This window comes from Alosa sapidissima, chromosome 13 (assembly GCF_018492685.1).
Source record: "Alosa sapidissima isolate fAloSap1 chromosome 13, fAloSap1.pri, whole genome shotgun sequence".
NCBI classification, from domain to species: Eukaryota; Metazoa; Chordata; class Actinopteri; order Clupeiformes; family Clupeidae; genus Alosa; species Alosa sapidissima.
In genome coordinates, this window is record NC_055969.1 from 30,635,237 (window position 1) to 30,647,566 (window position 12,330).

Genomic DNA, 12,330 nt, shown 5'->3' on the forward strand with positions numbered 1-12,330 from the left:
CTGGAATCCCATTGCTGAGACAACAATTACAATGGCTCTAGAACACTCTCTCACCCAACACATGACTCTGTGTGTGTGTGTTCGCATCAATATGTCATGGCATTTATACTGGGAATGTCCTCTTCATAATGCATCAGACACATGTGCTCAGAGTATTAGTCCATAACAGCATTTCAGAGCCATAATTCTTTTGTTGACATAAAGTCACTTAACAAACACTTTATCCAGTGGAACATCCTGTCAAGTAAAAGCCTATATCTCCACAGTAAGTGTTTCCAGGGTACTGAACCTACGCCATGACCTTGCTCGCAGAGTGCTGCACCCTCCCTGATGAGTCAAAGGAACTAGAGTCCAGCAGTACATGTATTTCTATCTCACAAGCAAAGCAGAGGGTTGTGCACTCCGTAACTTAACGCCTAATGATGACCTGAACAACATTATGGATCCTAATTTAAATGACTTGAACAACATTATGGATTCTGGATCCCATTTTTTCACATAAAACCCAATCTACGATTTTTCAACCCCTATAAACTACAAATAACAAAAAAAGTTTATGACTTTGTTTTGTTTCCAATTTTCCCTCTGGATTTTTATCTGGTTTGATAGTAGGCCTATTAATCATTTGATAGTAACAGAGAATAGTATAGAAAGGGTATAGTGCAGTTATCAGGCCTACTCTGGCATTACCAATATCATTAGTTTAAACATTGTGCAGTAGGCCTAAGCCTCTATAGATGCTTATGGATCTATATGGCTCCATCACTTTTGACACCAGATCTTGCTTATATTTGCTGCCTATAGCAGCAGCTGGATAAAGTTTAGAGACATTGGAAATAGCCTATGTCAGATCATTTTTCAGTGATGGAATTTAAAGAGAAAATCGATTTTCATAAAAACAAATACAGTATATTTGAATGAAAAACTCCTTACTGCTTATCTTGCTCAGGGTATCAAATTAGCAAATAGATTTTGCATTGTTATACAATTCGCTTTACTTTGACTTGAGCCAAGCAACTGGAGAGTTTGAACACAGGAGGATATCCTGTATCAATGAGTGTTTGGCCAAGTGATATAGGTGCAGTCAGCTCAATATTACATATGTATGTGCTTTGCTAGAGCTCTGCTTTACCTCCCCGTGATCGATCCTTGATCGATGTTCAGCTTGAACTTCTTGGCACCTTTTTACATAATTTGTATGCAGCGCTAGAAAGCCAAGGGAGCTTTTCTGTGTCCATACTGTGCTGTGCTACTAAAAAAGGATGGGAGTTATGATCCAGCTCTTCAGTGTCTCTGAGACACTACCCAAATCAGGGACAAAACAGTCCAAAGAAAACGGTCTGTTCCAGTGATTTGTGATCCCCCATCCATTTTAACAAACAATATTATCCAAGATGTCAGCTCATGCACCAAATGTGCAGTTGTTTGTGCACTTGTTTGTTTGTTCGCTGGCTTGTTTGTTTGTTCGCTTTTTCCTACTGATAAAGAGCCATTAGTGAGTATCATAACTCAACACTTCATCCAGATTTATCTCTTGCCAAAAAGAATAATTATGTAACCATCAGATGAGGTCACCATTTATTACAGCTACATTTTTTGAGGGCTTTATCCATCATTACGTCAGAGGCTTTGCTGCTAACCCAGCACGTGTAATAAGGGGGCTGGGGGAGGGGCCCTGCCGGGCATGCGCTTTTAACCGTAATGGAATAGTAACACTCTCTTAAGCTGGCCGCTCTCATACCAACCAGCCATTCAATACATCACACTGGCAAGCGCTTAGAGATCGCAATGGAAAAGAACGGAGATAAATGGGAAACGAGTAGGAGGGTGAGAGGAGAAAGTGTTTGGGATTTCAGGAGGTTGCAAAACTAATAGTGATGGTGGTGCAGAGTAGCCCAGGCTTGGCACCACTGCCAGTGCTCTCTTCTGGTTCACAACCTCCCTGCTCGGCAACCAGCATCTGCTGAATTTTAATAGACAGAGTCAAAATCTGACACAACCCTCCGTGACACTCAGCCCAGGCCCTCAGCACAGAAAATCCCTTTCATCATCTGGTTGCTACTTCTTCAGAATTCATTCCTATTCACTCTCACTTTTTTTAAATCTGATTTCAGCATCCTCAGCATCTAAAGTCTGGAAAACATATCACAACCTTTATTCCCCTCAACTACTGAGAACAAACACCTGCATGCTGTTTCTTAATGCTTTTTGAGAGACTGGTGTCACCATCCTGATTTCTGAGTGGGCTATATGCATGCACACTGGCAGCTGTACAGAGGCCTTACGCCACTTTGCCCACAGTACTGGAAGAACTTCATCCATCCATGTCGTCCATAATAAGACTCAAATTCAAAAAATCATGCATAAAGATAGCTGCAAGCTGCAATGCTAGGGGCCAAAAGCCAAGGCACTTCTCTACACCCTCTAAGGAATTTAAATAAAATATGTGCAAAGAAAAACACTTATTTAGGGAAAAACTGATATGGCTGTACATCCCTTTCCAGGCAGTATAAATGTGGGCATTTCCATATCTTTGTTGAACTTGAATATTGTGCCAATGTTTTTATTTATTTTATTTTTTTTGAAAAAGAGCCTTTACAAAGAGAATGATAAGACCCCAAATTTCCAGCAGACTGGTGCTCAGACTCTTTCTGTAATAACCAAGATGCACTCAAAAAGCATTCTCCAGCTCTATGCTGTTCCTAATTACTAGTGTTCACAAATCAGTGTGTGTGTTTGTGTGTGTGTGTGTGTGTGTGTGTGTGTGTGTGTGTGTGTGTGTGTGTGTTGTTTGTGTTTGTGTTTGTGTTTGTGTGTGTGTGTATGTGTGTGTGTATGTGTGTATGTGAAACTGACACTGAGGAATCTCTTTATGTATGTGTGTGTGTGTGTGTGTGTGTGTGTATGTGTGTGTGTGTGTGTGTGTGTGTGTATGTATGCATGTGTGTTGGTTTGTGTGTGTGTCTGTCCTGATGTTGTACAAGCAGGCCTGATGTAGAAGTGCACCCAGCCAGTGGGCAGACTCACCAGCGTGCAGAAGCGCTCGGGCGGGTTCCCGCACGTCACGCCGAGGGGCTCGACGCGGATGCGCATGAAGTCCTTCATGGAGCTGCTCTTGGGCTGGCACGCGTACTCCTCCCATACTGCGCCGTCGTCCGTGTTCACCAGCGACTTGCACAGGTCGTACTGGCCCAGGGCGCGGGTGACCACGTGCAGCAGCAGCAGGACAAGCAGCGGCCCAGTCCCGGCCCGCACGTGCATGGCAAGGGGAGCGGGCGAAAAGGAGGCGCGGTGGAGGGGCGGAAGGGTGCGCAGGGGACGGCCGTGCGGGGACTGGATCGGGTCCAAGTTCCTAGTGGGACCAAATCAAACCGACTGTCTCGCGGAAACATCCAGAAACTGTATTCTCAGCACGTGTGAACGCGTGGAGGAGTGACCACACCGACGCTGAAGTCCATGGGCTTCTGATGGACATGCTGGGCTCGCATGTCACGCACTCTGAGCTACAGGAAAAAATCTTCGCTCCATATCCCCCCTCAGGCTTGCCAGTCCCCTGAATGAATGTCAAGGGCGGGAAGAACAGGAAAGCACTCAGCCCTCAGTGCACGGTCTCCACTGGGAACGTCAGAGCAATCCCTGGGCCCACGTGGAAAGCTCTCCCATGCAGACCCATCAGTCACAGTGCTGCAAACACACCCAGTCACTGCAGTCCTGCAACAGCGAGCACAGCAACATGAGAGAAGGTAGTGCTGGGTTACATAAGGGTAGGCACAGATACACCCCGGAAATCAAAATAAACTTTTACATACTTGTCTGAACAGGGGAAGTGATGGCCACAAACAGACAGGCAGGTTCACACACACACACACACACACACTGATACTGAGGAACAGAGCTTGCTTTAGGACCCGGAGTGCGACTTCAAACTTCAGACGAATATTTCCCATGTGTCTCTCATCTGTAGATGAGTGATTTCAGCAGGCAGGGCCCACTGCTGACATCGGCATCATGAATGATCAGAGGGAGGACATGACACCAATGCAAGCTTAGCCTACAGATTTGAACTACCACCACAGCCTCAGTGAAACTGCACGTTCAAACACACACACACGCACACACACACACACACACACACTCTCTCTCTCTCTCCCTCTCTGCATCCATCATCAAGACTGCAATTAAAAGTATGCAACACAGTGAAGACTTCTAAATCGCCAGTAGAACCACTAAATGTGAAACTACATTTTGTAGGTAGCTTATCTCAACTGCACAGAAGACGATTTCATAGCTTGTTGTGTGCATAAAGTGTAAAAATGTAAATGTTTTCACTTTTCAAATATCTCGCGCCAACGCCCTGCGTGAAGAGACGGTATACTCACCTAAGTCATCCGGAACGAACTTGCAGAGAAGTGTATATGTATAAATATTCCAGTGAATCAGAGCCCGATAAAACAGTGCTGAAAAGCCTCTTTCTCAGTAACGTTGAGTCACTGCCTTCAAAGGAGTTGGCGTCTTTTCTGTTATCCGCTGTTGACTTTTCATTCCAGGTATTCTCACTGTCACTGGCCGCTCGACAGGCGGCGGCGGGACAGCGCCCTGGTTCTGAAAACAGTAATCAAAAGAAGGAGCATTTAAAAGTCAAGTGCTGAAGCTTCATCGAAAGTCAGAAAAATACTTCAAGCGACGCGTAAGTGCTGCACCTCTTGCACTTCAGCTCACTTCTGCAGGCGCGCGGCTATGCCCTGGATGCTCAAGGGCAGCAAGAAAAAAGCCACATGGAAAATCCCCCCCCCTCCCCTCCCCTCCCCACATACACGCACACACGCGCGCGCACACACACACACACACACACACACGCACACTAATGCGCTCTCTTTCTCTCACACTAATTCTCTCTCTCTGCCCAACACACAAGCACTAATGCCTCTCTTTCTCTCTCTCTCCCTCCCTCCCTCCCTTTCTCTCCCCTCTCTCTTTCGGTCTCTCGCTGTCATACGCACAGTGTACAATCCCCTTCTCTATCACTTTCAATCACTCTGAGCTTTTTATCTGTGGGCTCGAGCCCAGCATGCGCTGCTTCTTCTCTTTGGCGCGATCCTCAGCCGCCTGACCAACTGACCAGTGCACTGAGGAACGGCATGAGAGACAAGAGTCCAGACTTGCCTCCTCATGTTGGGACGTCCTGTAAAGTGTATGTCACAGCAGAATCTGTGGTGGACCATCGCCAATACCGCAACCTTCCTTGAGATAAGCCCATTTTTAATATCTGAAACATAGCCAGTGGCACAGTTGGCAGCAAATATGCTATGTTTAGTTGGGCTACATTTGTTTTAATGAGACTTGAGAAAGTTGATTGCATTTGTGTGTGTGTGCTTGCTACTTTTATCTTAGACAAGAATGATTGATTTTGCCAATTTTGTAATTGGCATTATTTGTGTTCTAATAAAATAATCTGTACAGTGCATCAGTGAACCTGAATTGCTTTCAACCAACCATCCCTCCACAAACACACATTTGGCAGAACTGTACCATTTCCGTTGTGTGAGCCAGAGTCTGTTGGCAGGTCAGAGAGAGCTTTGCTGATGTTTAGACTTAGACTTAGACTTAGGCAGCCGTGGCCTACTGGTTAGTGCTTCGGACTTGTAACCGGAGGGTTGCCGGTTCGAGCTCCGACCAGTAGGCACGGCTGAAGTGCCCTTGAGAAAGGCACCTAACCCCTCATTGCTCCCTGAGCGCCGCTGTTGCAGGCAGCTCACTGCGCTGGGATTAGTGTGTGCTTCACCTCACTGTGTGCTGAGTGTGTTTCACTAATTCACGGATTGGGATAAATGCAGAGACCAAATTTCCCTCACGGGATCAAAAGAGTACAGTATATGCTTATAGACTTCTTTAATGTCCATAAAACTTACATAAAATGGAAAATTGTCTTTGACAGTGGCATAAAGACATACAGTACAAGAAGCACACACACATCACAGACAACACTATGCACAATAAATAGATAAACATAATATATAGGTAAAAACTATGAAATCAGTCCAGTTTACTCCAGAGAAGAGTTAAAAGATATAAATAATACTGAGTAAAATACATAAAATGCCTAACCGCATACATTTATCTGACTATGGGCAGTTCTTTGTTAAGGATGGTCACGGCTGATGGAATGAATGACCGCTTGTAAGCATTCTTCCTTGCCATTGGGACTGCAAGTCTACGTCCTGATGGCAGCAGCTGGAAAGCACAGTGGAGGGGATGAGTTGGATCTTGATAAACTTGTAATGCCTTTTTTAATAAAATCTGTGAATACAGGTGTGAGAGTTGATGTTGTTTATGTCCAATGATCTTTCCGTCCTGGGGCCCGTTGCACAAAACTAGGATAAGGGATTAAGCCGGGATATCTTGGTTATCCTGGCTCAATTTATCCGTGATCCAGTTGCACAAAAGCGGGATAGGGGGCAGCAGGATATGTTATGGTATAAATCACCATGCCGATTTATTCTGTGGAGCTAGCCTGCTCCAGACCAGGCTAAGTTCCAGGATCTATTTAATCTCATCCCTTAACTCATTCAGCAGTCACCACAAACGGAAACCAATAGTTATTCCACTGCCCACTACACATTGTTATCACATATACCTAGACCCACTGTCATTATTTAAACGTTTGTGATCATTAATTAACTTTTACATACTCGCCATTCCCGACCTGTCATGCGACAATGTGACGTCACGGGAGTGCCTAACCATTTCACACGTGGTGGTCGCGGAACTAGTTGCAATATTCTCCCAAACAGAGGTGTTGCTGTTTGTTGCTGTTGTGAGAAGGCTATCTACCTACTTCACATCGTAGAAGAAGCAATGAAGCCGCTCTAGTTGCCATGGTGAATCAGTGAATCTGTGATCGGTGGCGGGGTCTATTTGAGGGAGCCGTGAGCGCGCACTTATCCGGGATAGGTTTCACCTGGCTTGATGAATCCGTGTCTGCTCATCCTGGCTTGCTTGTTGTGCAACCAATTAAGCCTGTACGCTCTTGTTTTGGATTCATTGAGCGCAGCTCAGTAACTTATCCCGGATGTCTTAATTATGCTTTTGTGCAACGGACCCCAGGGATAAGTTACTGAACATCCGGGATAAGTTACTGAGCTGCGCTCAGTGAATCCAAAACAAGAGCGCACAGGTACCCCCTGGTAACCGGTACAAAACTAGGATCCCCCCCCCCCCCCCAGTGTTCTTTTTATTTTCAAAGATGTCTTCTTTTATCAAAGTAACTGAACCTCAGACCTTCAGTGTGCCAAGAGAGCACATATACACACAGTTGTTCTCTGATGCAAACCTAACGGGGAAGGGTTCAGAAGGTTAACTGGAAGTTAACCAGTTTGTAAACTGTTATGTCATTCACTTATTTCTTGAAAAGAAAAATCTCTACATCTTCCTCATGCTGCACCTGGAGGCGATTCTTGAGGTCATTTGATGAAAGTGCTGCCAGTAGTGTAGCACCAATCAATAGTTTGTCCTTGGTGGGTCTCAGCTGAACCTCTAAGGCCCAAATCTCCAAGGTGCACGCACATACACACATACACAAATACAAACACACACACACACACACACACACACGCACACGCACACATGCATACACACACACACACACACATACTGTACACACATACACACACACAGATAAAGACTCTCTCCCTCTCTTGCTCTCTCACTCAAACACACACAATCTTGCATGCACATTTCTGTGAAACTAGATTCAGACTCACAAGCATGCAACACAAATACTCTGCATACCCACACCCACATATTCATCAGTCACCACGTTCCTACAGGCAGCTTGACGTATGACTGAGATAATGCATTTGCGTCTAAGCTGCCAGTGTGATGCTAGATTCTTCATTCTAGACTGGGTTGCCAGAATAGCAATGTATTTTTTTTAATCACTATTGATTTTGACTTCATTTTTCTCTTTGCACATGTTAATGTGGAAATTGCTACTGTAATGTTTTATCACACGAGCATCTTTCTGTATAAGCTTGTGAAGAGGGTTGTGAGGCTTGTGAAGAATTACCATCATGACATCTGATTCTGTTATTTCTTCTCTCTCTCTCTCTCTCTCTCTCTCTCTCTCTCTCTTTCCCATTCTCTCCTCTCCCTCTTACTCCCTTGCAAACAATTTGATGAAGGACACAGTGTCCTCGTACAGTTGGCAGACTGTGTGTTTATGTGCTCTCTTGGCACACTGAAGGTCTGAAGTTCAGTCACTATGAAAAAAGAAGGCATCTTTGAAAATAAAAAGAACAACACCAGGGAGAGGGGGGTGAATGGGGAAAGACAGAGCACTGAACTTGATCTGATTTGAGGGGGTTGCGACAAAGATTGCCTCTTGCTCCTTTCAAAAAACACATTCTTGGCTCTAACAAGTTTCATCTGTTTGTGAAGCTGGATCAGAATAATATTAAAGTCAATGATTCCCATGGGTTACTAGGATGGAATTTGCAGGCAGTGTATTTGTTTATCATTTTTGAACATGTACACACTGTATATAACATGGATTATTACATATAATCCATGTTGCATACACATTTAAATGTAATAATACTTTTTTTGCGCCACTAACATGGCTATGGTGTGTTGGTGTCCTTCCTCTCTCGCAGAGATGTCACATCATGTGTCCTTTTTTTGTAAACATGACAATAGCACTTAATTGTTAACCTTGCCCCCTACACAAACACACATACATATGTGCGCACACACACACACACACACACACACACACACACACACCATACACGCACAGGTCTGTCAGTGCAGCTGTAATGTACAAATAATATTAAGGTCAACAGTGGCCTTATGTGTTGTGCTCCTGGTGATCTTATTAGCAGCTGGTGATAGGTCGGTTCTCTGTTTAGTGTTAGTGTGTTTACGCTTGGTTGTGTATTTACAGTATCTTTTAGAGAGTGGCTGTGTGTGGATGGGGATGGGGAGGTGCTCTGCCTTTGTGTTGATAGTATGTGGGTATTTTGTGTTTGCTCTTTAACCTTGCAGAACAAAGGCATACTGTTTCTCTACTAGGCATACATAACAAATAATGAAATAACATCATGTTATGTGCTTTTTTGAAACAGATCTAAGCGGCCATGTACCCCTCTCTCTCGGACACACTTTGTGTATGTGTGTGTGTGTGTGTGTGTGTTTTATGTTTTCCCACTCACTTTGGCTTCTGCCATTGGTCAGCAGGGCACCTTTAGGACACTCAAGGACTGTACTGTATCTCCCTTGCCCAGTTTATGATCTTAGTTTTTTTTGTACAATAACAATATACTCCAGCTATGTGTGTGTGTGTGTGTGTGTGTGTGTGTGTATATTTCCTCTATCTCTTTCTTAAACACATGCTCAGAGTGTGCACGCAGACACTCGCATAAATGAGCGGTGCTCATTAGCAGCAAGATGAGCTCCAGCAGCTTCAGGTTCGGTCAGCCAAATGAGACTCAGCCCCCGCCAGCCGCTAATTAGCACCAGAGGAGTAATTTACTGGGAATTAGCAGCCACATTGTGTGTTATGTTTGTGAGTATTGAGAATATCTGCATGCCTTTGTATTTCTGTGTTGTCTTGTATTTTAGCCACATATTTTAGTGTTTGTGTGTATGGCTGTGTATTTAAGTCACATTCTGTGTGTGTGATTTCTTGTGTATTTTTGCATGTATGTGAGTATGTCTGAGAGAAGCAGGAAAAGAGGTCAAGGGTGGGACCATGTGGAATCATTCATCAACTGCCAATTATACTGGGTGATTGGCCTCATTCTAGGGAAACAATGACAATGTAGGGGTGGAAAGGTCCAGTAAATTTGATCTTTTGTAGAAACATTTGGGAATTTTCATTACATTAATACACAGGATTAGATGTTAAAATCCCTTGTGCCAAAATCCAAGGTAAAAACACATTCAGAAGCCCCTGCTCAAGTTTAACTTTAAAAAAGCACACTACCCACAAATCCGCCAACAAATGGTCACAAACACAATACAAATGGCCCATCCAACAGCAGTATACAGTATAGTATGCGGCATGCCACTGGGGTTATCAAGTGGGCACCCTCATTCACCGATGTTAGGCCCACGACACCTCATGAAGGCTTAACAGTGAAACCAGCGTCCTGGAGACACTCCCCTCCATGCTGCCACCATATTACCACATTGAAATATCCAATACCCAAAATACAGCCCAGGCATGGTCAAGGTTGGCTAGGTTGGTCCGTCCCGTTGATGTGGACTGAACCATAGCCATAAGAACCTTGGCCAACCAACCATCAACCTAGGCACAGCCCATCACAAACAAAAGAAGTTACACAAAACAAATTAGCCAGTTAGCTTAGCCAGTTAGCTTAGGCCCCATCGCAATCACAAAACAAAACTAGAAAATGTAATTTCGAGGAAATTACCAGTGCATGAAAATATAAACATACTGTATATTAACATAAAATGCAAAACAAACTTTTATTTGAAACAGTTGGCAGAAGTCATAGTTGATAACAACTGACAGTTGAAATGGCTGAACAGATAAATAGTTGAGTAGTTTAAATAGTTAAATGATTTAATAGTGAATTATTGTAGTGAGGACATTTATTTTGAAACAGTTGTGGGCAGAGGAAATAGTTGAACAGGATCTGTAGAGCCAGATTGTATGTTTAAAGCCTGAGACAGATTATATAGTTTAAAAGTTAAATGTAGATAGTGTAATGGATGTTGACAGACAGAAAGTTGAATGGATGTTGATAGGCAGATTGTTTAATGGATGTTGATGGGATAGTTTAATGGGTAGATGAGTGAATGGTTTGAAGAGGATGAATGGATAGAAAGTTGGATGGAATGTGCCTTATATCCTTGTAGAATGGAGATACACAGAGAGAGTTGGCCTAATTGAGCAGAAAGCAGTTGATACAGGTGCAATCAGTTTAACTAGCTTTTTGATGGGACCTAGTTGAGCAGCTGGAAGTTGATACAGGTGCAAATCAAGTTAATTAGCCCATTATGATGTCATAGTCCCCATACAAAGTCTATGGGGAAAAATAAGCTTGTTTTTTATTAATCTCAAAGTATAAAGTTTACAAAAGTGAAAAATACATTCCTCAAATCTCCTTTTCAAGACCTACTGTACGTTACAAAGTTTGAATGAAGTTTCTACGTTAAACGGTTGAAGCTGAATTAGACGCAGAAATTTGGTGGGAAGAAGAAGAAGAAGAAGAAGACTTCGGATAACAGAACAGTGCATTTTCATGCACTGTAATGATCCAGTTAGCTTACCTTAGCTTGCGCCCCAGGAAGGGTAACTTCTCCTTACCCACAACCATTCGCTTGCCCGTTCTGCTGCTAAAGACATGTTACTAACCACCTGCCTTAGACTTCGACCACAAATGCCCAATTCAGACAGCAAGCCAATAGCAGATCTGGCCACAAACCCACGTGCACCGATTTCAATAGGCCTTAATCGTGCACTCCAACCTTGCTTGGCTGCCTCCTCTGCTATTTCAGTGTATTTAGCTCTCTTCAGCTCATTGGCCACTTCCACTCTGTCTTCCCAAGGAACAGTGAGTTCAAGTGAAGTAAACTATCTTCTCTGAATCCGACCATAGAATTCCGTCGGGTCGTAGTTTAGTACTCACTATATGTTGAGGTACCGCCATCTGCTGGCCAAGATCAACCTTCATTTCCCAGCCCGCCCCATTTTTCAACTGGCCGGTTTTACACCTGGCCTTCGCGGAACAAGGTTTATCCCCCTGATGTACAAAGTTAATTTGCCTTACCCCTTTACTAGCTGCTAATGAATTGACTTCTCTCCTTTTATCCTCTATTGCCGCTGCCACACATTTCAATACCTGGTTATGACGCCACGTATACCGCCCCTGGGTGAGAAATACCTTGCACCCTGATAGGATATGGTGGAGACTGCCCACACACGAGCAAAGTATGCATTTATCATCCTCACCAAACCATTGACTTAAATTCTTGGGAGATGGGAGCACATCATACTGTATGTAGCACCTAACATAAATCTGATCTTACCAGCTTCCATGCCCCATAGATCTTTCCATTTAATCCGTCTTTTTTCCACCCCTTCCCAGTTCACCCACTGCCCTTGTTTTGCCTGCGACACTGCCTTAGTACATCTTACAGCCTCCTCCTGTCTATGCATTTCCTCCACTACCATTTTCCTCTTTTCTCCTGCAGAAGCCTTACTCCACAAGGGTTTACTCATGCCCACCCCTAGACCCCCCCGCCCGTGCTGCACATGGCCCATTATATCCCTATGCTTCAATGCTGATTCAGCTTGCTTAACTG

At 44.0% G+C, this 12,330-nt stretch overlaps 1 protein-coding gene across 5 annotated transcripts in view; it reads right to left on the bottom strand.

Moving 5' to 3' along the window:
- The window catches only part of LOC121680632 (netrin-G2), a 34,015-nt gene extending 29,229 nt beyond the window's left edge, over positions 1-4,786 (bottom strand). For 2 of the 5 annotated variants that reach the window (XM_042060091.1, XM_042060090.1), the window contains exons 1-2: positions 4,380-4,732; positions 3,028-3,711 (exon numbers count right to left, since the gene is read on the bottom strand). In XM_042060091.1, coding sequence (XP_041916025.1) covers positions 3,028-3,261 — 234 coding nt within the window. In that variant the 5' untranslated portion in view covers positions 3,262-3,711; positions 4,380-4,732. Of the gene's footprint in view, positions 1-3,027; positions 3,712-4,379 lie in introns of all 5 variants that reach the window. The other 3 variants (XM_042060087.1, XM_042060088.1, XM_042060089.1) reach the window with 3 other exon arrangements.
- Positions 4,787-12,330: the final 7,544 nt, after the last annotated feature.